This window comes from Leptinotarsa decemlineata, unplaced genomic scaffold (genome assembly GCF_025532065.1).
Source record: "Leptinotarsa decemlineata unplaced genomic scaffold, Ldec_3_MD MMD2_P_RNA_scaffold_2, whole genome shotgun sequence".
Lineage (NCBI taxonomy): Eukaryota > Metazoa > Arthropoda > Insecta > Coleoptera > Chrysomelidae > Leptinotarsa > Leptinotarsa decemlineata.
The window spans coordinates 16,104,075-16,131,982 of NW_027412529.1; the positions used below are offsets into that span (position 1 = coordinate 16,104,075).

Here is a 27,908-nt window from a genome sequence, read left to right on the forward strand (position 1 = left end):
TACATTTTCTATCGCAGAAAATACACTTTATAGTAATGAGATACTGAAAAATTATGTGTATTGAGCTCCACTCGTATCATTTACAATATGTGTTATATTAGAATTTTGAGATTGAATGATAGTATGAAAGATTCAGTTATCAGTGCATTGGGTTTTTCAAAATGGACATGATTCATAATAGAAGCATGGCGTACAAAAGTTATGTTTTTATTGAATGAGATGTCAGAAAAGTGCTTACATAAAACAAATGATAACAAAGTTTTTCACAAATCGTATTACAACATCAGGAAAATCATATACGTTTATGAAATCACACGAAGGAGAGACTGAAAATTGAACTAAGGAAATAAATAACAAATTAGAATATTTGAATCAGATCATTGTCTTCCGAAAAAAAAATATTTCACTGGAAACTGGAAGCTTATAGAGAATAACATAATTAATTTCAAATTCAAACATAAACCGGAAAATTAACTATAACAAACGTTATTTAAACCTGATTATCCACTGGAATCAAACTTTCAAAGAGCTGATACAATCAACATGAAAAAATCAGAAGAAAGATTCGTTCATAAATATTTTTTTCGAGCAAACTGAATATTACTGTTGTGAACAAATTTAGTCTAAAAAATCGCGAGAAACAAATTATTCTCGTAAAATTTTGAAAGGCAACTGAAGAAAACGAAAATCAGGCATAATACGAGGTTTCGAATTAGGTATTAGAAATGAACATTTGGGAAACTTCAATCTCCAAGTTAATTTTGAATTGAAATCTACGAGTTCGTTATGGAAAGTTAAACAGAAAATTGAACTTGTACGAATCAACGAATGTAATGAACTGTTCTAATATGTCATACAAAACTATATTAATCCGAGATATCATGAAGTATATCAGATTTGAACAAAATTAATGATTTGTTTGAAGGTGGTTGACAATGTTTCGTGGTGTATTTCATCAGTTCGGAGTTTTGTCTAATATAATATAAATTAATTTGAAATCCCTGAAAAACATAAAAGATTAACCGAAAATAAAAATTTTATTAAAACAAAAAACTGAAATTACAAGGAAGTAACATACAAGCTTCAACCAGAAAATAAAATATTGAAATATTAATAAAAGCTAAAAATTAAAAAAAATTAATAACAAAAATGAAAAATAAAAATAAGAATTTCAAGATTCCAAACCAAGTAACGTCACTACGTTTCGATTGTTAGTATCCACAACCGTCTTCTGGTGATAACTGGACTTATTTCTCCGAGATCTGACTATTTATAGGTCATTCGGTGCTTTCACCTTTCACCTATCCCCTCTTTCTCCTTTCCGCTTCATTGGTTTTAGCGGGAGATGACCGTTTGGCGGGAGTTGGTCGTTTTTCGCTTGATATGAGCTTTCCATATGTTACGTATCTCTACACTAGCGAACTTCTTAGTGTGCGGAGAATCATACATTGGTGAAACTAAGAGGCCATTGAAAGTTTGCATTGCTGAGCACAAGAAACACAAACAACGAGGAGGAACCAGCAAATCCAGAATAGCAGAACATGTTTGAACTCATCAACATAATATCAAGCGGGCTCTTGCTGAAATCATCCACAAAGAGAAACACTGGTTCAGGAGAAAATTCAAGGAAGCCGCGTATATGTTGTCCAACAACGCATTTAATCAAGCTAGCATAGAGATACGTAACATATGGAGACCTCTTATCAAGCGAAAAACGACCAACTCCCGCTAAACGTACATCTCCCGCTGAAACCAATGAAGCGGTAAGAGGGGATAGGTGAAAGGTGAAAGCGCCTGAATGACCTATAAATAGTCAGATCTCAGAGGAATAAGTTTAGTTATCACCCGAAGACGATTGTGGATACTAACAATCGAAACGTCGTGACGTAACTTGGTTTGGAATCTTCCAATTTTCATTTTTATTTTTCATTTTTGTTAATAATATTTCTTAATTTTCAGCTTTCATCAATATTTCAATTTTTGATTTTCTGGTTGTAGCTTGTATGTAATTTCCTGGTAATTTCAGGTTTTTGTTTCAATAAAATTGTTATTTTCGGGTTAATCTTATATGTTTTTTAAGAATTTCAAATCAATTTATATCACATTAGACAATGGAAGTCCGAACTGTTGAAATAAAATTATTGAAATAACGAAATTTGCACTTTCCACAAATACTTTGACGACCTGACTATAATCTGCAACCGAATGAATTTTGACAGATATATTTCAAATATTCGATATAGCATTGATGTATGCAACGATTGAATTCAAACACCCATTAAAATGTTATTATGTATCTTCATGAAAATAACTCAAACTATGATTTCAGTATCATCAACTCAGGGCAATTAGAAGCAAACAAATTAAGTATTTTAATCCATCAAAAACCCATCATAATTACGGAAATATATGGTTCTCCAACGATTGGCCAGAAATTACTCGGATCTTTTGAATTATTCAACTAATAAATGATAAAGTTAAACACCATAAAATCCTCCTTCACTTTTTTATGATTCACATATACATTTTTGTTGAACAGAAATATTGGAACCTAGTCTACAATTCTAAAATATTTATCGTTATATTCAATAATATGCCAAGGAAGAAAACTGTTGAGGCATTTAATCAAGCTCTTATTTTTTTGATGACATTGATTTTATACATGCCTTTTCTTCAGGCGTTCTAGCCGAATCTAACACATAATTGAATACAATTTCCGCGAAGTTTGCTGACCATTTCTTTCAACTTTTGGTACTCCTTGATTAGTTTGTAAGATATATGACCCTTCATGATGTTTCTCAGTGGAAAAGAGAGTAGTATTAGTCATATTAGTCACACTTTGAGTTGAAGAGAGAAAAGCAGGTGACTGAAGATCTATGATTGCGTGAATCTAGATGTTTATGTTTGATCGGAAGAGTAGCCTGAATACATAAATTGCTGTTCAACTGATAATTCAATATAACTGAAAGAGTGTTACGAATTTCTCCATCAAACACGTTCAGTGAAGCCGGATTAAAGTATATCTCATTGGAAAAATGAGTTCTGGAATGATGATATGTTTTATAAGATAGAAAGCAACAGACCAACAGAAAGCAGGCAGATACTCTTTCATGGACAGCTCTCATATGGAGATGAGCTCCACTTCCTTCCGCTGCTTTGGGTTCCCAGACCCAGAGGGTAGCAACCTGTAAGGGTCACTCGTCTGAAGATACATATAGAAGATGTGAGAAATCACCTGGTGTGGCACGATCGTTACCAGCTTCCGATGGTGATACTACTGGAGAGCATTGAGGCCGGAATGGCAAGAGATTTCCAAGCGCGGCCAGCAGAAAAAGGGTTACTGGCACCAATGGGACTCCATGTGCATTCGAAATGACCTTAATCGCTCGGAAATGGGAAAGCTCGGATAAAAAAACTCACAAATTCCTAAGGCGTATATCCCGAGTATTCTTGAACAGCTCCACGATGGTCGCACTGTAGGGCATTTCGGAGTACATATAACTCTAGCGAGAGTACGTGAGAGGTACTATTGGGTCAATTGCCGTCGTGGCGTGGAGGAATGGTGTAAGCGCAGTGACCTGTGTTCTTCGAGATCGGAACTGCAACTTCCAATCGGATTTATGGAAGAAAATGATGACTTTATTGGGAATGAAGAAGACAAGAAGAACCGCTCTCCACCTACATTCCGATGGAATGGTTGAGATGCATAATGGTATCATGAATAACTACCTCTCGATGTTTCTCTACGAAAGGCAAAGATTTTGGTTTCTCTCTTTCTGTGAGCATACCGGAACTCCCAACTTGACGCGACAGGTTACACACCATCCATGTTTTCAACCGATCGAAATTTAAACTTCCGATAGACGTAATGTGTGGTAGCTCATCCTCTGAATCTCAAGAAATATGTGAGTGGCCTGAAGAAGAGAGTGGAAATTTTTCACTAATTCATCACATCCAAATTACAGCTCTCCAGCGACAAGATGGAGATAAGATTTGACAAAAAGTCAATGCCGGTAGGTTAAAAAGAGGGCGGTGCAGTGTGGCTCTACTAACCCAAACGTTGAATAGGTTTTTGTTCCAGGGAGAACTCAGAAGTCACCTTGATACTATCTTCTCATATTCCCATTCGAAAAAGAAATCTTCAATTTTTTACAGAATTATTTCAGTTCAATATATCACTCCTTTGGGATACCTACAACTGTAACTGACTTATTGCTTCAGCGGCCTAGGCCAAATAGACCTCTTTTTTGAATTTTCAAATCACAACCGATTTCTGTTTCTAACCTTATATTGATACGTTTCCAGTTGAACATGCAATAAATATCATATCTTTCGCGTTTTTTAAATTTCATCGTTTCATCCAACAGTATATGTTTCACAATTTTGATAAAAAGTTTATCAACATTTATCATTCAACAATTCACTATCGATTCCATTGACATTATAATTATAAAAAATTCTAACATTTCTACAAAGTTTCAATCGAAAATATCTAAAATACAATGTTATAAGATTTCACTTGGGATTTCACTGCTATCTCGAATAATTTCAACGCTTTGTTCGTAACTAGTCAAAAAAGACAATCCTTTTCAGAAGGATTTCAGTAGATAAATCTATATCTATGTCTAATTTCGGAACTCACCTATTTCCTGAGAACTTATTGTAACATCTATCAACCATGTCAATGAATCTTTCTGTTCCGAATGTGGTACCCAAATTATCCCCAAATATCCATACAGGGTCTGTTTGTTTTACACCTTTTTCTTGCCAGTAGTACATGGGTTTGACACACATATAATAGAATAGAGTGACCAGTAAAGCCACTCCTATAATCAACGGCAGCATCTGAAATAGTCTCAATGAGAAATAACGAAACAAATGAAAAAGTCATTTTCGGTTTCACAATTTATTCACCCACATTATAATGATGATGATTCATATTACTGAACAAAAAACTAACTAGAAGGTAATTCAAAGATGAATTCAATAAATTTCTATTCAAAGTTCAAGATCATTGTAATGTATTGAATATAACCGTGCACTGTGAACCTGAATTTTAGTTTTGTGGTAGAAGATGTACTCCAGCCATTTTATAAATAAAGGCTTGATTATGGAAATTTTGCCAAGTATGACTTTTCAGGTAATCTTTAAACAAAAAATTGTGGAAAACTTCCAAAGGAAGAGAGCAAAGATCAAGAAGTTTAATCTTCCTCTTGAAAAGGCGATTGAAACATGTGTCGAGGTGTTAAAAATGACCGTTAGGTGTTGAAACTTCAGTGATACTAAAATGAGTTCAAGATAAACTTTTAATTCAAAAAAGCGTAAATCTTACAAATAACTTACTTTCACATACAAACTGGAAAAAAAGCCTTTTCAAACAACTACTTCCACATGCACATTTATTTACACGAAAGAAAAAAATTCTAGGCAATTTCATTCATATGAACATTGAAATATACGAAAATTGATATTATGTACGAGTACAACGTGTACAACGTAAAATATAGGGGTGTTTTTTTGAAGCATAATTTTTCTCTCACATTAAAAAAATGAAATGAAAAATTTCCATCAAAGCTTTTTTGTATGACTTTTTTCACAGGAAATTGACCTAGTCAGGTCTTAATTTCTCGTGGTGTGTCAGAACTTCAAGACGAAGCAATGAATGAGTGAGTGATATACATAAGTGTGTACAAAATATAATTCTATTTCGAAACATTCATCTCAACTAACAATATCGTAGGTTCTGGTACATACCCGCTAAAAACGACTACTTTCCTGGCTAATACCACGCTGGATATTGAATTATACCCGATTGAAGATTATTTGGAACAGCACTAAAAAAAAATGATGGCAAACCGCGAACACGTGTTTTTAGTTATTGGCCTCATCAGCGCGGTGTAGCCAAGTGCAAAGATGGGCAACACTTGGAAAGAAACGGAAAGAAAGCACAAAAGAACGAAATCAACAACAGGATCCTGACGCACATTCGTGATATAGTTAGGAGACCTAGAATTCCTAGAATATCCTAAAATTACCACGGATTCAGTTACAGCTACCTGCGTGACTTCATAGTCCAGGATATAAATATAAAACAGAAGTGCTATTGAGTGCTGTTCCTAATAACCTTTCATTTTTGAAATCAATAATAGACACTCAATAAAAAATCTTTTTTTATATTTATATCCTGGACTCGAAAGTCACGCAGGTAGCTGTAGCTGCCTCCGTGGTAATGTTAGGATATCTTAAGAATTCTAGGTCTGCTGACCAGTATCACGAATGTGCGGCAGGCTTCTGTTGTTGACTCAGTTCATTTGTGCTTCCTTTCCGTTTTCTGCAACCAAGTGCAGAAAACGCTGATGAGACCAATAGCCAGAAAAACGTTTCCGCGGTTTGTCATCAATTTTTCCTTGAGTTCTGATCCAAATAATGTTTCCTTTCTGAATTTAATGATAGATACTCAATGATACAAACAATGCCTGACAGAGGTTAGTCCCGCAGATGTTTCTTGTTCATCCAGCAGCAGGACCATGCTGAAGTCATTCGAATAGTTCATATCAATCTATCTGTTAGATTATTGCTACATGGAATGTTTCTTCCACGCTAAGAGTTTTATTCTTGGGATGAAGCTATTACTAGTTGAAAATTTTTCTTTTAGACGTAGGTTCCATATATGCAGTCGAACCCTAGGCACTTTGCTGCTTGGGTCGGAACCTTTGTGCACTGAAGCGAGAATAACTTCTGTGAGTTATATCGATAAATGTCTGTCGGATATGATCCAGCATAGTATCAGCCGGAGAATCAGTTGTTTTTTGGCAGGCATTTAACAGAATCTTCGGTGTGAGCAGTTGAGAGAAATGGATGTTTTGAGATTTCATTTCGAAATATTCATTTTCTTATACTTATGTATGTCTCCTTGATACAGTCTTCAGACACGTTATAATTATATTGGTAATATCTACTTTTTTTGATATTGTTATTCCTTTATATCTTACTGATGATAATAATGATTTCGCGGAAGCAGATAAATTTCACAATACATTGTGTAGTAGTTCACTTTCACCAGAGGTTAATTATCTCGTACTAGATGTTTATGTCAGCTGTAAAGATCCATCAACTTGTACTCCTGAAGTCACGAAAGTTATCCTATCATCCAAGGATGCATTTATTCCTTTTTCAATGAAACAACCTTGGAACGGCAAACCTTGGTTCAACAAAATTGCGATCACGCTGTCGCCTCCAAAAATCTCGCCTACCGGCAGTGGCACAAACTTTCCAGTGCCGAAAACAGAACTAGGTTTGTTAATGCTCGCAACAGCTGCAAACTCATGACGAATGAAAGCGAAAAACATCACAATCAGATAATTAGGGATATACTAGTCAATCCCAACGGGTTTAGATCTTTCTGGTCGGTGACTAAAGCTGTTAATGAAAACTTCACAAAATCCACAATTCCACCACTTATACAAGCGGATGGTTCAATTGCAACAACAGCCAAAGACAAAGAAAATCTACTAGCTGTAAAATTTTCGTTCCACTCCACAGTGGAAAAGGCACCACCCACTATTCCCACACTAGAATCGACAATCCCGGAAATTACTTTTCGACAGCGTCTAGTCAGCCGAATTATGAAACAGCTCAATATCAACAAGGCATCTGGCACTGATGAAGTGCCCGTCATCGTACTCAAAAAGTGCGCAAATGAACTCGCACCAGTATTTTGCAGAGTTCTCAATCTGTCACAAGAAAGGGGTTTTTCTTTCTTGTTGGAAGATTACTCGCGTTCAACCTATTACCAAAAAGTGCAAGAAAAATCTTCCAAATAACTATATGATATCAAAAATCATAGAAAAAGTCGTTAACCGTTATTTCTTCAAATATTTGGAAGGCTTCAACATCTTGAGGGTTCATCAATATGACTTTCGGAAAAAAGATCCGCAGGCGACCTTCTATCGTATGTCACCCATATTTGGAATAACGCAATCGAGAAACATGAAGAATCAAGAGCTGTTGAGCTTGATATTTCTAAGGCCTTTGACCGTCTGAGGCATGAGGTTTGCTGGTGAAATCTCGATGCTATGGCTTGTCGGATTATTTCTGTGAATGGCTCTTCAGCTTCCTGCAGGAACGTTCCCTGCAACTGGTCTTCGATGGATATCTCTCGAATACTTTCACCATCAACGCTGGTGTTCCCCAGGAATCCATATGTCTCCAACCCTCTTTTTATTGTATATCAACGACTTATTGAAAAAAACCAAGAATCCAATATATGGCTTTGCTGCCGACAGCACACTTGTCTCTTCATTCCATTTGGATTAGAGGATATCGACTATGGAGACACATTTTCACCGGCAGCAGGAGGTTGCATATCTCGATAAGGATTGGGGTAAAAGTAACCAGGTTCAATGCCACAAAAACGCAGGCATCGCTTTTCTCACTGTACATGGCTTTTTTGTTTTCTATAACTTTTGCTTTTATTTTCTCTTAAATCCATCATTTTAATTTGGATTGGGCTGTATTTATATCAGAAACAATTTCAACTACATTAATTTTTATCTACCGATTGAGAAAATGAATAAAGTAAACTGTGGACAGCAGGTGTAATTGAATCTTATTATTTTTCAGGTGTTTTATAAAAAAAAATTATGAAAATTTAAAACTTCAACCTTGATGAGGCACGAATGAATCTTATCCAATTGAGCTTTAAGTGGGGGTTCCTCCCAAAAAAATTCCAACATTCATTTTTTGTGACACTACACTGTAGAATTGTTCGCTATCTTACAAGCCATCAGATACCGAATGAGTTCAGAAACAGATGAAACCCTGATCACCACCGACTCTTTGGGCGCTACTGAAAGCAGTAAAAAATTATATCCACTTTGTATGTTATTTAAGCTAAACTCTATCGAACGTTATATCCCAACAAACTGTAACTTGAACCCTCGTATAATCAGAAAATCTTTGTTGATACTTGTATTTTTTTTCAAGACTGAACACGAGCACTACAGAAAAATCCTTGAGGCTATATGTGTCTGTGCGAAAGTAGTGACTCACATTGGATTTGAATTGCTGGAGATTGAATCCATTTGGGAAGAAGTGTTCAGGAAGTTTATTCCACATGAGCGCAGTTTTCCGAATGAAAGAGTGAAGTTTGAGATGTACTGAGTTGAACCTTGAAACGATGAGCAGCCACAGTCCTTCGAGTATTTCTGATATGTTCAGCTCTTAGTGGAATGAAATGTGCCAAGTCACTTGAACACTTCCCATGAAAGTTTCTATAGAAAAGAGACAAATATCCAAAATTTCATCGATGTTCCAGACTATGAAGGTTGCAAGTGATGTTCGCGTCTCCAATCAGGCGGTTGGCTCTTTTCTGGATGGAATCCAGCAGCTTTAGGGTATGCTTAGGGGCGAAGCTCCATACATGAGAACAATATTCCAAAGAAGGTCTGATCTGAACTTTATGAAGCATCAGAAGTTGCTAAGGTGTGTATAGTTTTCTGGTTAGGAACAGTGTTCCAAGCTTTTGAGAAGCAATTACAACGACATGAGTGGGCCAAGATATATCGGTGTCCATTTTAACCCCCAACAACCTTATCGAAGAAGAAGTGGAGTTGTATAACCTGACATTATTATATCCGGTTCGGAAACATTTATCTATTTGGAGAAAATCGATGCATGGATTTTTGTGGCATTAAATTGAACATGGTTAGTATAACCCCAATTCGAAGTTACTTCTAGATCCTAATTAACATATGCAACCTCCTGCTGCCGGTGAAAATGTTCATCCAAATCCAAATAGGATGACGTAACAAGTGTGCTGTCAACAGCAAAGTGATATAATGGATTCTTGTGTTTTTCCAATAGATAGAGGGTTGGAGACAATATAAATCCTGGGAAACACCAGCGTGGATGGAAAAATTATTCGAGAGATATCCGTCGACGGCCACTTGCAGGGAACGTTCTTTCAGGAAGCTGAAGAGCTATACATGAAAAAGATCCGACAAGCCAAAACTTCGAAGTTCAGCCACACATGGTCAAAGGCCTTAGAAATATCAAGCGTTCCATAGGATAGAAGGTAGCGTGTTGGTCTTGGTTTTCGAAAGCCATATTGATGATCACTCAAGATGTTGAAGCCTTCCAAATATTTGAGAAATTGTGGTTTACGGATTTTTCCATGATTTTTGATATCACTGATAGCAAAGCGAGTGGTTTGTAGTTATTTGGAAGATTTTCCTTTCCCTTTTTGAAAATAGGCTGTAAGCAAGCAATCTTTCAACAAGAAGAAAAAACCCCTTTCTAATAAGACAGGTTGAAAGGTATGCAAAATACTGGTGGGAGCTCATTAGCGCTCTTTTCAAGTACGATGACGAGCACTTTATCATGACTAGATGCCTTGTATATTGAGCTATTTCAGAATTCGCCTGACCAGACGTTGTCGAAAAGTAATTTTCGGCATTGTGGATTCAAGAGTGGGACTAGTAGGCAAATCTACTGTGAAGTGAGACGAAAGTTTTTCTAAAACTACACCTTGCGATTTGATCAAATCGTGATTGTGATTGTTTGAAGAAAAAATATTGAATCACATGAAAAAAGAAACTATTCATGGATATAAACTACTATGAACAAAAAAATTCTACACTTGTACGGAAATAGTCTCAATAGAGTTTGTAATTTTGAAAGAAAATAAAACAGTTTGGATTGCATTCCATACCAAAAATAATTGTGTGAGAATTAAATTACCATGAACTGATCAAAGCCATAAGTTAAAATATCCACTCCAATCATTGTTGTGCCCCAGGCTGCTAAAATAACTTTTCACTGACTAGATTGATGAAACGACTAACTTAAGTGCACAATCAACAAGAATACATTTTCAAACGACATCCACTTGACCTAACCTATTATAATCAATAATCCCTTCAATGGGTCAGTCTCTCGTAAGTGATTGCGTTAACTACGAGAAACAGGAGCTCAATTTGTAGGGTTCAATTCTAGTTCATGATCGTAGGTTTGTTAACAATATTGTTGAAAGCAACACTCTCGAATTTGTTTGGAGAAAAAACTCTACAGGAACACTTTAACTTTCTTACCACAGAGTTATATTTATTACATTTCTGTTATGAACTTGTTTCTTGTGAAACATCGTAGGCACCTTTCATTCATCAAAAGATATTTTCTGCTACACAACATGATTTTTCATTCTTCCTAGAGGCATTAGCGCGGGATTGGCAATAAACACTATTTATGAAGTAATTTTGAAATCATCATTTCTTCCTGAGAAGTTCAAATGCCTGAATAGATTCATGTATGTGTATTTGCAGAGTAGGGAGGGTAAGTGTAGACCTACGACACTCAGGCCACATGTGACCCATTGTACATCCTCCCGAGGAGTTGTCCTCCTAGGTCATCGCCCATCCTGTCCTTTCCAGAAAGGTGGACAGGTCACTAGGAGACGTCTCCTTCATATTGGCAGTTGTAGGTGAAGATTTGCCGAACACACACTCTCTTTGGTGAGCTTGAAATGTCTCACGGTGGTCTCCGCGGAGGTTTTGGGAGGTGTAGCGACATTACTGTTTTTGCGTGGCTTCTTCCACGCTTCCTGCAGGGGCAGCCGGTTTCTTGCCTTTATTCAAGGCCGAGCTCCTGGCGCCCGCAGCCGGAAGTGCCCTTGCTGTTGAAGGTGGAGTGGGGGAGGAGGAAGGTGCACTTATAGTTGCTGCCACTCCTCCCTCCTTCGTTCTCTTTCTCCTTTTGGCCTTGGCGCCGCAAATGCGCTTACGCTTTGGCCTTTGTATCACATCACGAGGTGATCTGCTATGCCCAGCCTTATTCCAAGCGGTTGATTGGGGTAGACATTTCGGTTCATCCCCAGCCACCGCCTCAAATTGAGGTGAGCAGTTCTGTCCAGCCTCGGGGTTGGTTTTTGTTGTTTTGTTTTTGTGTTTGTTTCATTCATTTGTGTTCCCACGAGTAGCAAGGAAGAGTTGGTCACATCTGGCAGAGCCCCACATTACCAGAGGTATGCTGATTGCAATGAGGTTCCACACAGTTCCCCAAGGAGATCGTTCGTATCTGCATATCACCCTGCGGCCATTCAGCTGTCGGCACGATTCCTGGCACCTTAACTTGGGTAGGCTGGTCTACGGTGACGTGTTTTGCAAGCTTTTGGGAACTTTTAGTTTCCCTCACCCTACCTATTTCTGCTCTGACCAGGAGCCCGACGACCCCATAAGGCCACATTGACTTCCTGGACAAGGCCTCCAGTCCCCTAGCCGTTCCCCATCCGCCACCTGGGGACGCGCACGATAGGTAGCCCAACCCACGGGAAATATATTTTCTCATTGAAAATAAATTTCATTCATTTATTTCCTACTAACTCAATTGAGTCAATATCAATTTATAATTATATTGTAAAACTATAAAACAGATAATGTGAATGAATTTTGAAACATTAACAGAAAATCACTCAGAACATATAGAAATAAATTGAATCAGATATTGAAAAAAAATATTCCATGCTTTTTCACGTGATTCTATGAACTCACGTATTCTTTGAGGAAATTTGGACTGAATTTCCGCCATGCATAAGATACACAGTTGATTTCTTACTGACATAGGATCATCTTCTCATCTGCTTTCAATCTCTAAAATAACCCAATTTCATAACAACGTGCAAATAAATGAATTTAAATCATATGCAGAAACCAGGAGAATTCTGAAAATAATATTCACTTCGAGAAAAAGCAATGGATTTTCTTCAGGATAATTCAATTCAGTTTATTGTCAGAAGAAACATAAAATAAAAAATATGTTCAGAATATGTTTTTTCCGTTAACCAGCTATCGCACCCGTACGAACGACAACCCTCAGAATTTGAAACTAGTGCGAGCTAAGGACTAACGAAGTCTTACCTTTTAACGTGTTATTCCTAACACGGGTTGGACGATAGCAAGTAAAAATCGAGTGTTGGGTCTGTGGTTTGAAACATCGACTCACACATTGGCCGATTGACTGAGTAAACAAATCACCTACGTCGAATCGCCCGGGTACCAATCGACCATTCTTATAATTAGGGACTATTACCAACTGCAAGTATAATAAAATGATAGAAATAAGATGCTTCACAAATGAAAATCACCAAAATGCAGACAAATATGAAATTGGTTCCAGAAAGTACCAATAACTTTTGGTACAATGATTATCAGGAAAAATAAAAAAACTTGTCATATGTTGACATATTCACATTTGATGTTACTTACTTTGTCGCACCCCCAGAGCATGTCACCATTTTTTCAAATGGATCACCCTATATTGTTTCGCATTATCAGATGCTCCATGATGAGAGCAGATTTCAACAAAGTATAAAACATATGGTCTAAAGCTTATAGTTCGGGAGCTACAAATTATTTGAATTGAAAACTCAACTTTCCCTATCACACCCCCAGAGTATGTCACAATTTTTTTTCAAATGAATCAATTGTTTTGCATTATCAGATGTTCTATGATGAATATCTTGGTATGAAGCTCATAGTTTGGAAGCTTGAAATTATTCAAGTTGAAAACGAGTCGCCCTGAATGAACTTCTGTACAATCTGTTATCTAGGTTTCATAGGTGTTTTTGTGAAGTATACTTTGAAAAAGTGTTATTTTGCCCAGTGAAGTTGAATTCGATATTCTTTTTATTTTGTATTTGTTTCATTCTACAATAACGATTACCTACCAGGTGTGAATTCTTGAGAAGCAATGGTTTATATACTTCGAGAACGGATTGAAATAGTGAGTTTGTACTATCAGAATGGAAATAGTGCTAGAGCTGCTGCCCGTATGTTCAATGATAATCATCCAGGAAAAAATGTACGACACAAATACGTTTCGGAATTATTGATCCAATTTATGGAAACTGGATCTGTTAACAATAAAAAGCATAATCGCTTAGGAGTCGTCAGCGATGAAACTATTTGTACTGCAGTTTAAAGGCACGTTGGACTAATGAAAAATTAACAATATCTCGAGTTATCTCGTGAATCAGCAATCAGTCGTACAATTTTTTTCAGGATCCTTCATAAGTACAAATTTCATCCATATAAGATTAGATTAGCTCATGAATTGGACGAAAATGATTTCGATAGACGTATTGAGTTTTGTGAAAGTCTCACTGTATAAAATTTGTTTTTCCAGTAATCAGATTTTGATTCAAGAATTAGTAAAAAATCTCTTTCTCTGATTAAGTGCTTCCATATTTTTCTCTAGAACGAATATTTCAAAATGTGGCCACCTGTATATAATTGCTGACCAGTTTTATATATTTTTTTTCAAATAATTTTCTCAAAAGTTTTTCAGGATGGCTCGTTTTCAACACAAATAGTTTGTAGCTCCCGAACCATAAGCTTCAGACCGTATTTTTTATATCTGCTCATCATGGAACATCTGCCAATGCGAAACAATATAGTGTGATACATTTAAAAAAAATAGTGTTTTTTTATTTCTCCTGAAAATTATTGTACAAAAAGTTATTCAGGGTGGTTTGTTTTGAATGCAATGCACTGTATATACTATCAACTTTTTTATAAAATTTGTATTTTGATTTTTGATAGTAATTCTTGAGGCATGATTCAGGTTTATTGTTGCTTAATTACATTTTCAAACTTAACATTTCAAACTTAACTTAAGGTACTTAAGGTAGAGATTGTGTCTGAAAAGGACGACCTAGGCACAGGTGCCTGTTGTGTCTTTGTCCATTTCAGACAATAGAATTATATAACAAAAGGAAATAAAAGCGATATGTAGAGGTAGATAGTTACAAGAGGCAGACAACCTGGAACAGAGACCAGTAAGTGGAATATTACGAAAAATACTAATTAACTAATTAATTAATTAATTAATGAGGAACAATATAATATTATGATTAGATGATTGGAAGAGGGATTCAGATGATTTCTCAGAAAATATTGAATTGTGTATCACTGTTGAAAATAAGCTTCTTTATTTCATATTTAAATTTATTTTTATTGCGGATTTTTTTAATGTCAGCTGGAATAATGTTAAATAGTTTCGGTCCATAATAAAGGAATGATCTTTGTGTGACAGCCTTTTTGAAATGATTGACTTCGACGTTAAGATTAGATGCTGCTCTAGTATTGAGGGGCTTTCTCGGAAAGTGTTCATGATTTTGATGCATTCGCAGGAGACACTGGTAGATGTAGGTTTGTCTTATTTGGAATAAATTAGTATCCTGATAAAGTAATTTAGTAGAGAAGAGTTTTTTTTTTGTGAAGTATAATTTTTAGTAAAGTGTTCTGAGTTGTTTGTAAGTTTTGTAGTGTGCTTGTGAAAGCACCTCCCCAAATTGTTATGCAGTATCTTAGGGTAGATTCAACTAGCGAGTTGTATAACATAATAAGATTTTTTCGTGTTAGAATATCTCGTAGCAGATAAAATTTGTGAATCAGAGCTCTTAGTCGTTTTATCACATAGGTAATATGGTCAGACCACCTGATATGCTGGTCAATCATGACACCAAGGTATTTCAAGACTGAAACTTTTTGCAAGTCAGGGCAGTTACAACCATAAAAATCCTCGCATTTGGGAGAGTGTAATTTGATTTTTATATTAGGTTGATCGCTTATCGTAGGTGAGAAGGTGATATATTTCGTTTTCGCAACGTTTAAGCTTAATAAGTTGTGATCCAACCAGATTTTTATATTTTTCAGATCCCTTTCAGTTTTTTTGTAAACTTCATCCCAGCTTCTGCCAGTGAATATAATTGCTGTATCGTCAGCATAGCAGATCATTCGACCTTCAAAGTTATTAATGTTTGCAATACTATTTATATATATTAGAAAAAGTATGGGACCCAGTACTGTTCCTTGTGGCACTCCTGTCTCAATTATTGATTTATTGCTCAACTTATCACCTATCTTTATCCTCTGTGCTCGATTGTTCAGATAGTTTTCAAATTGACTTAGTGATAATCCTCGAATACCGTAATTACACATTTTTTCTAGTAATTTGTTGTGGGAGACAGTGTCGAAAGCCTTGGCCAAATCAAGGAAGACCGCTAGGCATTTATTCGATTTGTCCAAGGACCCCACCACCTTACCAACAAAATTCAAAATGGCATCCTCCGTGTTGTAATTCTGCAGAAATCCATATTGACAGCTGGTTATTATGTGGTGTTTATCCAAAAATTTGATTAGCCTTGTCTTAAGTGAATGTTCGAATAGTTTTGCAAAATTATTAATAACAGAGATGGGCCGATAATTAGTCAATATATTACGTTTCCCAGCTTTAAATACTGGGGTGACTACGGATTCTTTCCATTGTTCAGGCATTTTTCCATTGAGGAAGCAGAGATTTATAATGTGTTTCAGTGGAGTAAGGATATGTTTGTGGATAGCTTTTATAACTTTGGTATCAATTCCATCCGGCCCTGGGGAGCAATTATTTTTCAATTTTGAGATGAAAGTTATTAGTTCCGAGGCTGTTATGGGTTCTAGGAATAATGATGATTGTATAGACTTGTCATTAAGAAAATGCGTATATATGTAAATATATATATGTAAATATATGTTTGATTTCTTTGTATTTTTTTGCAACAGAATGAATGAAACAGCTGATTCTGGGTTTATAGAGTGAATTCGGATCCAATGAATAGTTTATAAGTTCAATGTTGGATCTAAATATGGTAATTTATAAATGCTTCTAATTATTTTGTTCTGTAAGGTATTCAGAGGTTTGGTTTCCTAAACATAAATGAGTGCAAATGTGAATAAATAAGACTGAAATAATATTATTTTTCAAAAATTTTATAGTTGTAAAGTTTCTAATCTGGTGAAAAATTCCAATGAAAGGAGATAGTTTATTTCTGATTTTTCCAATATTTTTATTCCATGACAATTTTGCATCAATGTATAAAACCAAAAGTGTTTCTGTATACATGGGTTTCCTAACTATGGTTCGAAACTTCAGAGGGTTAGGTCGTTTTAAGAAAATAAATTCTCATAAACATATGTCCGGAGTTGCTCTGTTTCTGAGATACAGGGCGTTGAAGTTTAAAAAAGTAACGGTAATCATAAAATATAAAAAATATCTTCACACCGATTTGGTTGAGATTTGCTACAATTATTTGAAGTGATAAGGCGCCTATTCAGCCCGAACTAAATTGAGATTATCAAGTCCAGTGGTATCTCAGTGGGCACGCCACTGACTTTTCAGTAGTTTTCCATTTTTGAGATTCAGCAACTACGAATATAAATTTTCCCCGCTTTTGTTTTCTTAAAGCTTCGTTTTCGAAAAAAAATCACTTCTAAAAATTATCCATGGACAACATAAAGTAAATATGAAATGAACAATTTCGGCATTGAAGTAAATGAGCAAAATGTCCACCTTCTGATAAAATACACAACTGCATTCGATTTTTCATTGATTCTCTGACATGTTCAAAAATACCAGGAGTATTCCTTATGACACTGCAATTGTCAATGATTCGATTCCTCAAGTCATTCACATCTAGTACAGTTGTTTTATAAACGAAAGCCTTCAGATGAGCCTATAAGTTGAAATCTAGAGGAGTCACATCAGGACTGTGAGCTGGCCAATTTTGAGGTCCTGCATGTGCGATATAGCGATCAGGATGGGCGATGTCGAGATGCTGACGAGTAAGAACATTGAAATGAGCTGGAGCCCCGTCATACATGAACCGCATGTTGCCTCTTGAATCTACCAGCACTTCTCCTAACAAAATGGGTAAATGATGTTGTTAATCTTGCTAGTAGAGAAAATGGGCCAATTAGGTAGTCACCAATCATTGCTACCCAAACGTTCAGCGAAAATTGTTGCTGAAAATGACTTTTCCTAATAAAGCGGAGATTTTCGTCGTCCCAAAAATCGTCATTGTGAAAGTTCATAATAGTATCCCGTGAAAAATTTGCTTCGTCCGTGAATGAATTATTTGGTAAAGAAATATTATTTTCCGTGCTTCATGTCCATGTGCTAATCCATAGAGTGCAAGTCAGTATTTCAGCATTAGAAAAATTATTCATGATGGAATCACTGCTTATTGACAACTCTGACTTTCACTGATATGACAACACAAACACTGTCAACTGGTCTCCAAAACAGGTGTTCATGATATGCATAGTAGTGGCTTCATTTTTTTCTCGAAAACGAAGATAGATACGAAAAAAATACAAGCGACGAAATTTCAAACTGGCTACAGCTGATGAGTTAGGACATCTCTTGGTCAGTCTTATAAATTACTTATTCGAAAAAGGATATCGTCCATCGTATTTCAAAAAGCAGTAGCTAATGATACCTATACATAAAGAGGGCCAAAAACTACAATATCGAATCATATATCCTCCTTACTGATCACCACATTCGCGAAATGTTTTGAAAAAGCCATTGAATCAAGATTATCAAACTACTCAACCAAATATAATATGTTCTCAAAATCCCAATCCCCAATATGGGGGAAATCACTTGATCTTCTCCAGGGTTACTTGAATGGAATAGAACAAGTAGGTAGTGTCTATTGATAATCACCTGAGCACACCTAGCAATGTTGGTTATGGTAAACCTCAAGGTACTATACTTGGTCTCCTACTATTCTCTCTCTGTATATCAACAATATATTCTTATCAAAGACAAATGAAAAAATAATAAACTATGCTAACGATACAGCCATACCGTGTTCGGAATCACACTATAAAAGTTAAGACCTCGTTAGTCCTCAGCTCGCACAAGTTTCTCAACTTCTGAGAGTTGTCGTTCGTATGGGGGCGGCAGCTGATTAACGGAAAAAACAGATTTTGAACAGATTTTATATACCGTTGAAACGTAGGATGATCTCAAGAGGAAAACAGAGAGAGACCTTATCAATATATTTGATTGGTTTCAACATAAAAAACTCAGTCAACTTCGAAAAGATCAATTCTGTTCCGTTTACTAGTTACAAAAGCAAACTGTCAAATTACAAAACGCTAGATGTGCACAAAAGCACTCAAACAATCCAAATATATACTAAGTATAAAATTAAATACTAAGGGGTGAAAATTGATTCACATATGCGATGGAATACTCACATAAACGAAGTCGCAAGAAATAATCGACCATTGCTTTGCAAATTCAAATCTCTAAAAACATATTAGATATTATTCACCTCACAATATTATTTCATGCACTGGTAGAATCACGCTTGAGGTACGCCATCTTGTCTTAGGGCTCAGTAGCAAAAGTACACTTGAGAAAATTGGATGTCTTTCAAAAACGAATCTTATAATAATTTATAATAAAATATATACATATTCTTCCAATGACTTTTTCATAGAAACACAGATATACATATACAATGTGATTTCTATACTTATAAAAACAAACATATGCTCCAGCAAATCAAACATACCTACAATACTGGCAATAAATCAAGGAAAGTCGTGAAAACAAATTTCACCAGAAAACAAACAAAGATCGTGTACTTGCCTTGGCGTTAGAGTGTACTATGAATTACCAGAAATCAACAAGTTCTACATCCACCGTATAAACCCCCTGGAACTGATAAAAATAAATTATTGAAAAACTAGCTTTTGCCCGCAGGTTCGCTCGCGTTGAGAAGTATTATTATTAATTAGGTATAGTTTTTGCGGCTTTACTTTTGTTTAGCGTGTGTAAAAAATTAGGGCCTACAAAACTTCTTTGTACACAATATTCTTAACTAATCTGTCATCAGGCGCTAAAACTATCAAGCTATTGGGTGAACTTACTCGTGAGCAAGCAACATAAAACTGTCCATCAGAGAAGCAATGTTCCCTCAAGTCAATACCCGAAAATTTGAGAGAGACTTGTTTATTGTTATGGCGAAGCAGACTTTTAGGGGAAACTATAATCGTTTAAATTCGAACGGGAGATCATTAGGTATTAATGAGATTCGTGGTATAAATACAGTTTCCCCTTTCGCACACCCACTATATTGCAATAACGCTTTCACTTGCAGTTTCGTACTGTTAAAAAGTTTTGGTGGTTTTAAATTTCGCAAAAACATAATGGAAGTGGCCACACGAAGCATGAGCTTATTTCAAGGCAAACCTGGCGGTTTCAATGAATTTAAAAATTCTACAGGGTAATCAGTAGCGTCATCTGTATTAACCACAGTATCAATTGAAGTAAAGACCTTTTCTTCGACCTCAAACGATATGAGCAGGATATCGTTGATAGCTGCTGCTTGATCATTCTTTGGAGTAAGTACGGCACGCTCACATAACCATTCAATAGGCTTGTCATGTATATGAATAATGTCTGGTTAAATTCAGACAGCAATTCTTGAACCGTAGTAACAACTGTGCACAATTCTCCCAGGATGGTTATCATTCCATCAAACGATGGAAAATTACCGATTTTGAGAAGGAGATCTGATAGTCTACCAGCAGACTCATTCCCTGCCCAAATGTGCTCTCATATTTTTTGTGAGCTCAAGAATATCAATCTGGGGTCACAAATAAGATTTCCTAATGCACGACTTCACTTCGTCAGCTCTGGTTCCTTTTGGCACCACTGGTAGAGACTGCCGAAAGTCTCCGGCTAGCAAAACTGTAACGCCACTCAATAATTTTGTATTACCTCTTATATCCCTCAGTGATCTGTTTAAGGCTTCAATACCACCTTTATGAGCCATCGTTATTTCGTTCCACACGATCATTTTTGTACTCTTTAAAACTTCAGCAAAATTACTTTGTTTGGAGATGTTGCAAATGGGAGTCTCGGCAGTAATTGAATTGAGTGGTAACTCAAAAGTAGCATGAGCAGTTAGACCACCTTTGAGTAATGTAGCTATCTATGCCGGATGACGCCACACCCAGGGCAATGCCGTGAGTACTTCTTACTTTCGCCAAGAGTAAATTAATAAGGAAGGTTTTACCAGTTCCACCTGGAACGTCTAAGAAGAATATTCGACCGTCATTTGCATAATACACCCTTTAATTTTATTGAACTTCCTGTTGCTAGTAACTGGTCTCTTTCACGTCCTCTCTATTTTTAAAATGTATTGATGTTATTGGCTGAGGTAATCCATATATTTCAAGAGGACGGTCGCTCAATGATAATACTCTAATACCGATAGGCATTTGTTAAATATCAAGTCCGATGAGTGGTCTAAATCTACGTCACCTTGCCTTTCCAGTTGTTTTTTAAAGTCTTCAGAAAGTTATTTTTTGTATTTTTCCCAAAGACATAGGGGGTCGGAAACCTGGCAGAATAATAAAATGACAACAAAAAGCTCTTGAATCATATGCAGTGTTTGACAAAGTGCTGTCTCTTCAAGAGCTGAATGCAAATGCCGATCATCTTTGAGTAGACCTAGAGACTTGCACGCGATTTGGAAAGTGGGATGCAAGTGACCATCTACAGTTTTCAACGCTTTAAATGAAATTTGGCCTCTGATCTCATGTAGAAGCATTTAAAGGTGGAAGCATTCTGTATTGTTTGGATGAACAGTATAAACCCTAACTAGAACGTGTTCTTTTTTGACCCCTGACCATCCTTCAACATTCACTCCTCTCTTCCTTCTCTGAAACGTAGTTGTAGGAGGAATACTCAATTTGTCGCACAATCATCTACTCATTAAAATAAATTTTCTGTCAATTTTCTAAATGGACATCAAAGTGCACTACAGAAGGAAAACGCTCATGTATTGGGAATTCAAGGATTTGCCAAACTGCTTTTGCTGAACTTATATATCGACCACTTGCGTAGGTTGTAACTTCATCCTTTCCATTCTCTAAAGTAAATGTAGTCTGATCTGACCCTGCAAACGTATTTGAATGACGTCACTGAATAGGTACTGACAGGTTCAAACTAATACATTTACATCCTCCATCATCCCTTATTTTATCCCCTCAGGGATGTATTTATTAAAATCCTCTCTTTATGCCTACGTAATAGTAGCTTTATGCATGCAGTCTCAGCCCTATCGGTTCAAAATGACAAAGTTTCATACAAAATATCATCCCCTATTTTATCCCCTTAGGGTAGAATTGATCAAAATCCTTCTTAGCAGATGCCTACATCATAACATCTACCTGTATGCCAAATTTCAGCCCGATCCGTCCAGTGGTTTGGGATTTGCGTTGATAGATCACTATGTCAGTCAGTCATCTTTGAGTTACATATATTTAGATATTGAGTTTCTGATGTTGTGCGTAAGCAAATCGTGGAAAATTCCTAGATATTATTCAGATCAATAGCGGCAATTTAGACGAAAATTGGATTGAGTGTAGGAAACGATGGCTTTCAGGAACACCAGATCTTTTTTTATAAGTTACACCTCACGATTTGATCTCCACAAACTTTATTTGAAAAATATATCACGACATATTCCGCTAACACGATAACGGCCGAATCAATCAGCAAAAAACAACACCAGATCTCTCATTTACCGAATAAATATATATCTGGGACACGAACAATGGAAATCATTACAATCAGAGTCTTCAGAAAAGTCAAATGATTGTAGACGACTACTCCGAAAAAGCGTTGATAATGAAATAGCTGAACCCAGTTCAAATTTTGAAGTCTATTTTCAACAAAGTATGTTTCAAAATCTGAAGACTAATGTCAAGATGACTTAGACGCGAAATAATGCAGTTTCTGATAAGGATTCGGTTTGATTATTCGCACTCGCACTCAGCATGATATATTTGAAAAGTGATCATAATTTTATTTCTAACAATTTTCAAGTGATAGCAGAAAGTTTGACAAATAACTAATTCATTTCTCCAATCGTTTTAGGCCCAACCAGAACCCCTTCTCTGCCGTTAGATTGAACGTCTTCCTGGACAGTTTCAGTGGAACTTGAGTTTTTTCTACAGGAACCAATTCAAAATGCGATAAGAGATGGAAAAAACAATAGTTTTGTTTCTAAAAGAGCAAATCTAGACCCTATACAGTTTCTTGGTCCCAGTCCGAAGGGCATGTAAGTGAAGGGATCAATTTTTCCTTTATTCTCATCATTGAATCTCTCTGGATCAAAACGTTCTGGATCTGGATAATATTTGGGATCACGATGTATTCCTACTATAGGTATCATTAGTGAAATGCCTTTTTCGATATGTAGTGGTTTTTCATCTGCATTCATCGCCTCTATCGTATAAGGTTTCGTACAAACTCGGTCTGTTGATACAGTACTTGGCCATTTCCTCAAAGATTCTGAAATAAAATTGGATGCGTTGATGAAGGCTACAAAAACTCAACCTTTTCGGTTACTGTAATTTGTGAAGACTGTATTTTGATTATACTATAAGAACATGAGCCCTCACGGCCGGATCATACTCAGAGAAAACGATATCCGAGCTGTTAGGTTATGGTCAAATAAAACCTGTACTAGCGAACGTTTCATTTGCTACTGCGCCAGACATCATCGCTGTTAAGTGCGTTGACTGCGAGAACGAACGTCATATCTTGAAGTATCAGCAACGACTGCTTGGCGTATTCAATTGTATTTATAATTCCAGAAAATGAAGGAAATGACGGGGTTTCATGAGGATGCTCACTTCTGATTGGGTCCCACTTTTGATGGGTACTGAATATCATCTAACGATGACCCGTATATATTCTTCTTTGCAGTTGAGATCGTTGGGATGCTGATAGATCTCAAAGGCCTCCTCATGGAGACGTGAGTGACGATGCTTTCAATGAGGCGAGAAAGCTTATTTTACGTATTATGTTAGGTTTCATTATTGGGATATGTTCTGCCATTTCGGATTTTTCAAATTGCGTGAGGCGATAACGGCACTCGTATTCTGGTATCTTGGTGTTGATGCTGCGTTTGGGAGTTTCAATGATAACTAAATGATAATCAGACGCAGCATCAAAACCATAGCACTAGATTACGCGGCTGCTGCCTCATGCAACCGAAGACATCCGCAATCGCAAAAAATGACCTACCAGTAACAGATCACATAATCAAGTACTTGAAAACTGCCGTCCTTTCTGAATCAACGCATCATCATGCATTATTTCATAGGAGGGCCTACAAGCATCGCAATAACTCCAACTGAAAAAAGAAGGTATACAGATCCACAGAACGTGATGCCCAGGTAAGGTCAATAAGGTAAAAAATGAACTAGATTACAACTTTGATCGACTTTCCACCAGCAGCGTACCTGTCCTCAACGTGGATCAATCAGAACGACACAGATAAAGTGCGGATCACTCAGAAGAAAGCATCCACATGGACATCTCACCTCTACCAACATCTTCAAATCCACTTCCATCGCCATCCCTACATCACCCCCGTCGTCTTCTTTAATCAAGATTACGAGCGAACAGGAAGCTATCAAGTCACTCGTTGCTGAGACTTCAAAATATAATCTTCGTCCCAGCACTCAACGCACATACCACTGATGTATGCCATGATAGCAAACGAAACGTTTTGTATTGCAAGTTCCATTCGACCACGGCCTACTGGACTAGGTTATTTTTCTTTAATTTCGGTTATTGTACTAGATTTATGATTGAGATATGATTGAGATATGATTGATTAAATATTGATTAAAGCAGTTGCACTGTTGATAGATGTGCTGCAAACAATTTTCTATGAATACTCAATATGGCTTACGCCTTGAAATGTTTTTTCCCATGAAGTTCAACGAGAAATGTTCAGTTCTTTTGTTTTTCAATTTTTAAATCAACGTGTTAAGGATTGAACAACGTACAAGCGCTACTACTTTTGTATTCTAAGTATCCCAACGGAATATGAATAAGTTATCTTTCATTTTAATTCAGTTTTGATTTCTACCGAAATCTGTTCCTTCAAATTCTTCTGAATTTTTCCCTGAATTCGTCCTACTTGAAATGTTTCGGTTTGCTATATTATTTCTTCCTTTTTTGTTTTGTATTTCATTTTTATTCATTTGAATTTTTTCTGTTCTGCGCCAAAATGATTTGGCATTCTGTTGTATACTATCAGTCAATACTGTCTCCAAGTACATTTTGAGATCATAAATAGAGAAAATATAAATTACTATCGTTTTCCTACCTGATATAACCATATCCATATATTTCATTTTCAATAATGCTTCATATGTTATTTCTCCTCCACATCCCGCTAGTGTCTCTTCAATTTCATTTCTTAGTTTCGTTTGAATGTTTGGATTGACAGCCAACTCATGAGACATGAAGCACATGAGCGAAGACACCGAATCAAACCCAGCAAAGAAAAATACCACAGCTTGAGCTGTGATATCTAGGTTAGTAAGTTCGGTGACGTGCCTTTTTCCTGAAAAAAACGAAACCAACTCTATATTTCGACATGTATTTTAGAATTCACGAAAAAAATTCTGTTTTCATTCTATTTCTATTTTGAAATCCTGATTTTACTCATTACTACATTCTCCTTCCTACTGAATAGGAAAGCATTTTTGTGCTTTCTCCAGGACATGAAACTTTTACGATATCGTGGAACTCAAATATTGAAATATCAAAACCTATAATAATGAACAATTGTTGGTAACACCGCCATATAGTCTTTTTGACTCATTTTTTTGGGATAAGCGCTATCTGGTTGAACCCTTTCTTATGCAAAATATTTTTTATTCATTTTAACTTCGACAGTTTTGATGAAAGTAAACAAAATCCCCATTGGATCTTCATCTATGCATCTAGGAAAATATTCAAAGTATCTTTCTCTCTAAGTTTTTTTGGCCTTTGGTTCCGTATGGCGCATTTAGCCAGATATTCAAAGTCTCACTTGTACTTTTCTCATTTCTGGAAATGTCGAATAATTTGCAACCTGATCTGATCGTGACAGTATATGTTAGTGACAGTTATTCATGATATAAAACAAGTTTACTGAGGATACACTATCAAAATTATAAAAACACACTTTTATCTATTTTCTACGATGGTTTTATATTTATTGACTAGTTTCGATCATTACACCATTTTCAAAACTGACTAGATTTTATTCAAATCTGAGTAATTTATACTCACACTTCCCAAATAAATAATTTGGTACCTACATTGTCTATACCTGGATAACCTCAATTGATAGCAGTATATCGATGAATATAACAAAAACAAAAATTTTTAGTAACTGTAGGTTTTGGGAACTGGGTTATAGGTTCAGGCTACGAATATTGTTCAGATCAAGTTGTTTGTTGAAGATAATGTAATTTGGATTTTTTTTGACTAGTTTATTTCCATAGATTCCAACATATTCATCATTTTTCTTTTTCGCACGTGTGGAGTATTTTCAAATCATCTTTATCTATTTCATGTGTCGAATTTTGAAAATGTTCGTAAATTAATAATTTTTTATTCGAACTAACATGTTCATGGTACCTTATATCAAAATTCCCACCAGTTTGGCCTGTATATATGGCGGGGCATTCACCACATTCTAGTTGATATATATACCAAATGTCTTTCCTTTGTCTAATTTAGGTTTGGCATTAAATAATCTGTTTTCTTATGTTAAAATTGTTACAGACCGGATTGGAAGAATTTTAGAGAAACACGACGTGAAACCAATATTTGGACTAACGAAAACTATTAGAGGAAGTCTATTGTCAGCTCCAGCTCCAAAACGTTCAGCAACACCCGGGATATACCATATTAATTGTAGCTGAGGGTCTGTCTACATTGAAACCACGAAAATTAGTATAGGTACTCGTCTTTCTGAACACAAAAAAAATTGTCGCTTCGGACGAACCGACAAATCAGCTGTAGCCGAATATGCTCACAAATATGAAGGCTCTCCCATTATCTCATTCGAAATACAGTACTACAACATAAAATTCAAATTCACCATACAAGAGTTAATAGAGAGGCAATAAAAATTAAAAAACAGAAATACTTTCAATAGAAAAAAAATGAACATTAATGAAATCTGGCTTTCTGTACTCAGTTGTACATAAACAAGTTCAAGTAATTCAATGATAATATAAAACCGGAGTTACTCTTCGATTATATACTAGGGAAAGTGCTGTCCGTAATTAATGAGGGCTCAGAACCAACTTTTGTCACTAGTAATAGCCAAGAGGTATTAGACTTAATCATCAGCTCACATTCTCTTGAAACACAAAGACCAATGATCACTTATGGTGCAGTTGCTTAATGGCCGAAGGCTTTACAGAAAATGGCCTAAGGGAAGCTCTCTGGCTTATAGAGACAGGCTTGTCTAGCTATCAGTGGTGCCATCAGTACCACAGCGTCAGCGGCCATGGAGATCCTTCTAGATCTACCTCCTCTCCACATTTTTCTGGAGAGAGAGGCTAGATGGGCTGCATACAGACTTGTGCACATTGCCAGTTGCTCAAATCAATTAAATGCAGAGTGCATCAGACTGTTGGTTGACACTGGAAGTCACTGTCAACTATGAACTGCCTATAAAGTACTATTAAGAATAGAGAGGACTGGATTCTCCAGGAAAAGGAAATATTAAGAGTAGATTGTTGTTGGTTCACAGATGGATCAAAAACACCTTCCGGTACTGGTGCAGGTGTTTTTATTCGTAGACCCAGGACAGAGATATCTACCTGCCTAGGAACTCATGCGACTGTATTTCAAGCGGAAATTTACGCTATTGAATTGTGTGCGGAGAGATTGGATGAATCCAACCTCACACACAAGTCAATAAAAATATTCTCAGACAGTCAAGCGGCGTTGAAAGTTCTTGGCCATACTGGCCTGGAAGGTAATGAAGCTGCTGACTCTCTTCCAAAAGAGGGTGCTGCAAGCGACTTCATCGGACCAGAACCTGTCATTGGCATCGCTTTGGACTTTGCCAAACAAACATTCGACACCTGGATGGCAAGAAGATTTATGGACTTCTGTCAGAATCTTCCAGGATTGGCTCACTCCACTTCCACACACCATACAAACTAATCGGCTTCGTTGAGAAGCTGGGTTTATTTGGC

General features: G+C 36.3%; 2 protein-coding genes across 3 annotated transcripts in view; both read right to left on the reverse strand.

Moving 5' to 3' along the window:
- The window catches only part of LOC141479906 (cytochrome P450 9e2-like), a 31,140-nt gene extending 18,070 nt beyond the window's left edge, over nt 1-13,070 (reverse strand). The window contains exons 1-2 of one of the 2 annotated variants that reach the window (XM_074184240.1): nt 12,912-13,070; nt 4,643-4,845 (exon numbers count right to left, since the gene is read on the reverse strand). In XM_074184240.1, coding sequence (XP_074040341.1) covers nt 4,643-4,845 — 203 coding nt within the window. In that variant the 5' untranslated portion in view covers nt 12,912-13,070. Of the gene's footprint in view, nt 1-4,642; nt 4,846-10,740; nt 10,910-12,911 lie in introns of those variants that run through there. The other variant, XM_074184236.1, reaches the window with a different exon arrangement.
- A 9,617-nt stretch (nt 13,071-22,687) lies between these two features.
- On the reverse strand, nt 22,688-25,289 carry LOC141487462 (cytochrome P450 9e2-like). The gene is given in 3 exon segments (XM_074186550.1): nt 22,688-22,893; nt 22,895-23,196; nt 25,028-25,289. Coding segments are annotated over 3 exon segments (585 nt in total). The 5' UTR covers nt 25,176-25,289; the 3' UTR covers nt 22,688-22,758.
- Between the last annotated feature and the right edge of the window lie 2,619 nt (nt 25,290-27,908).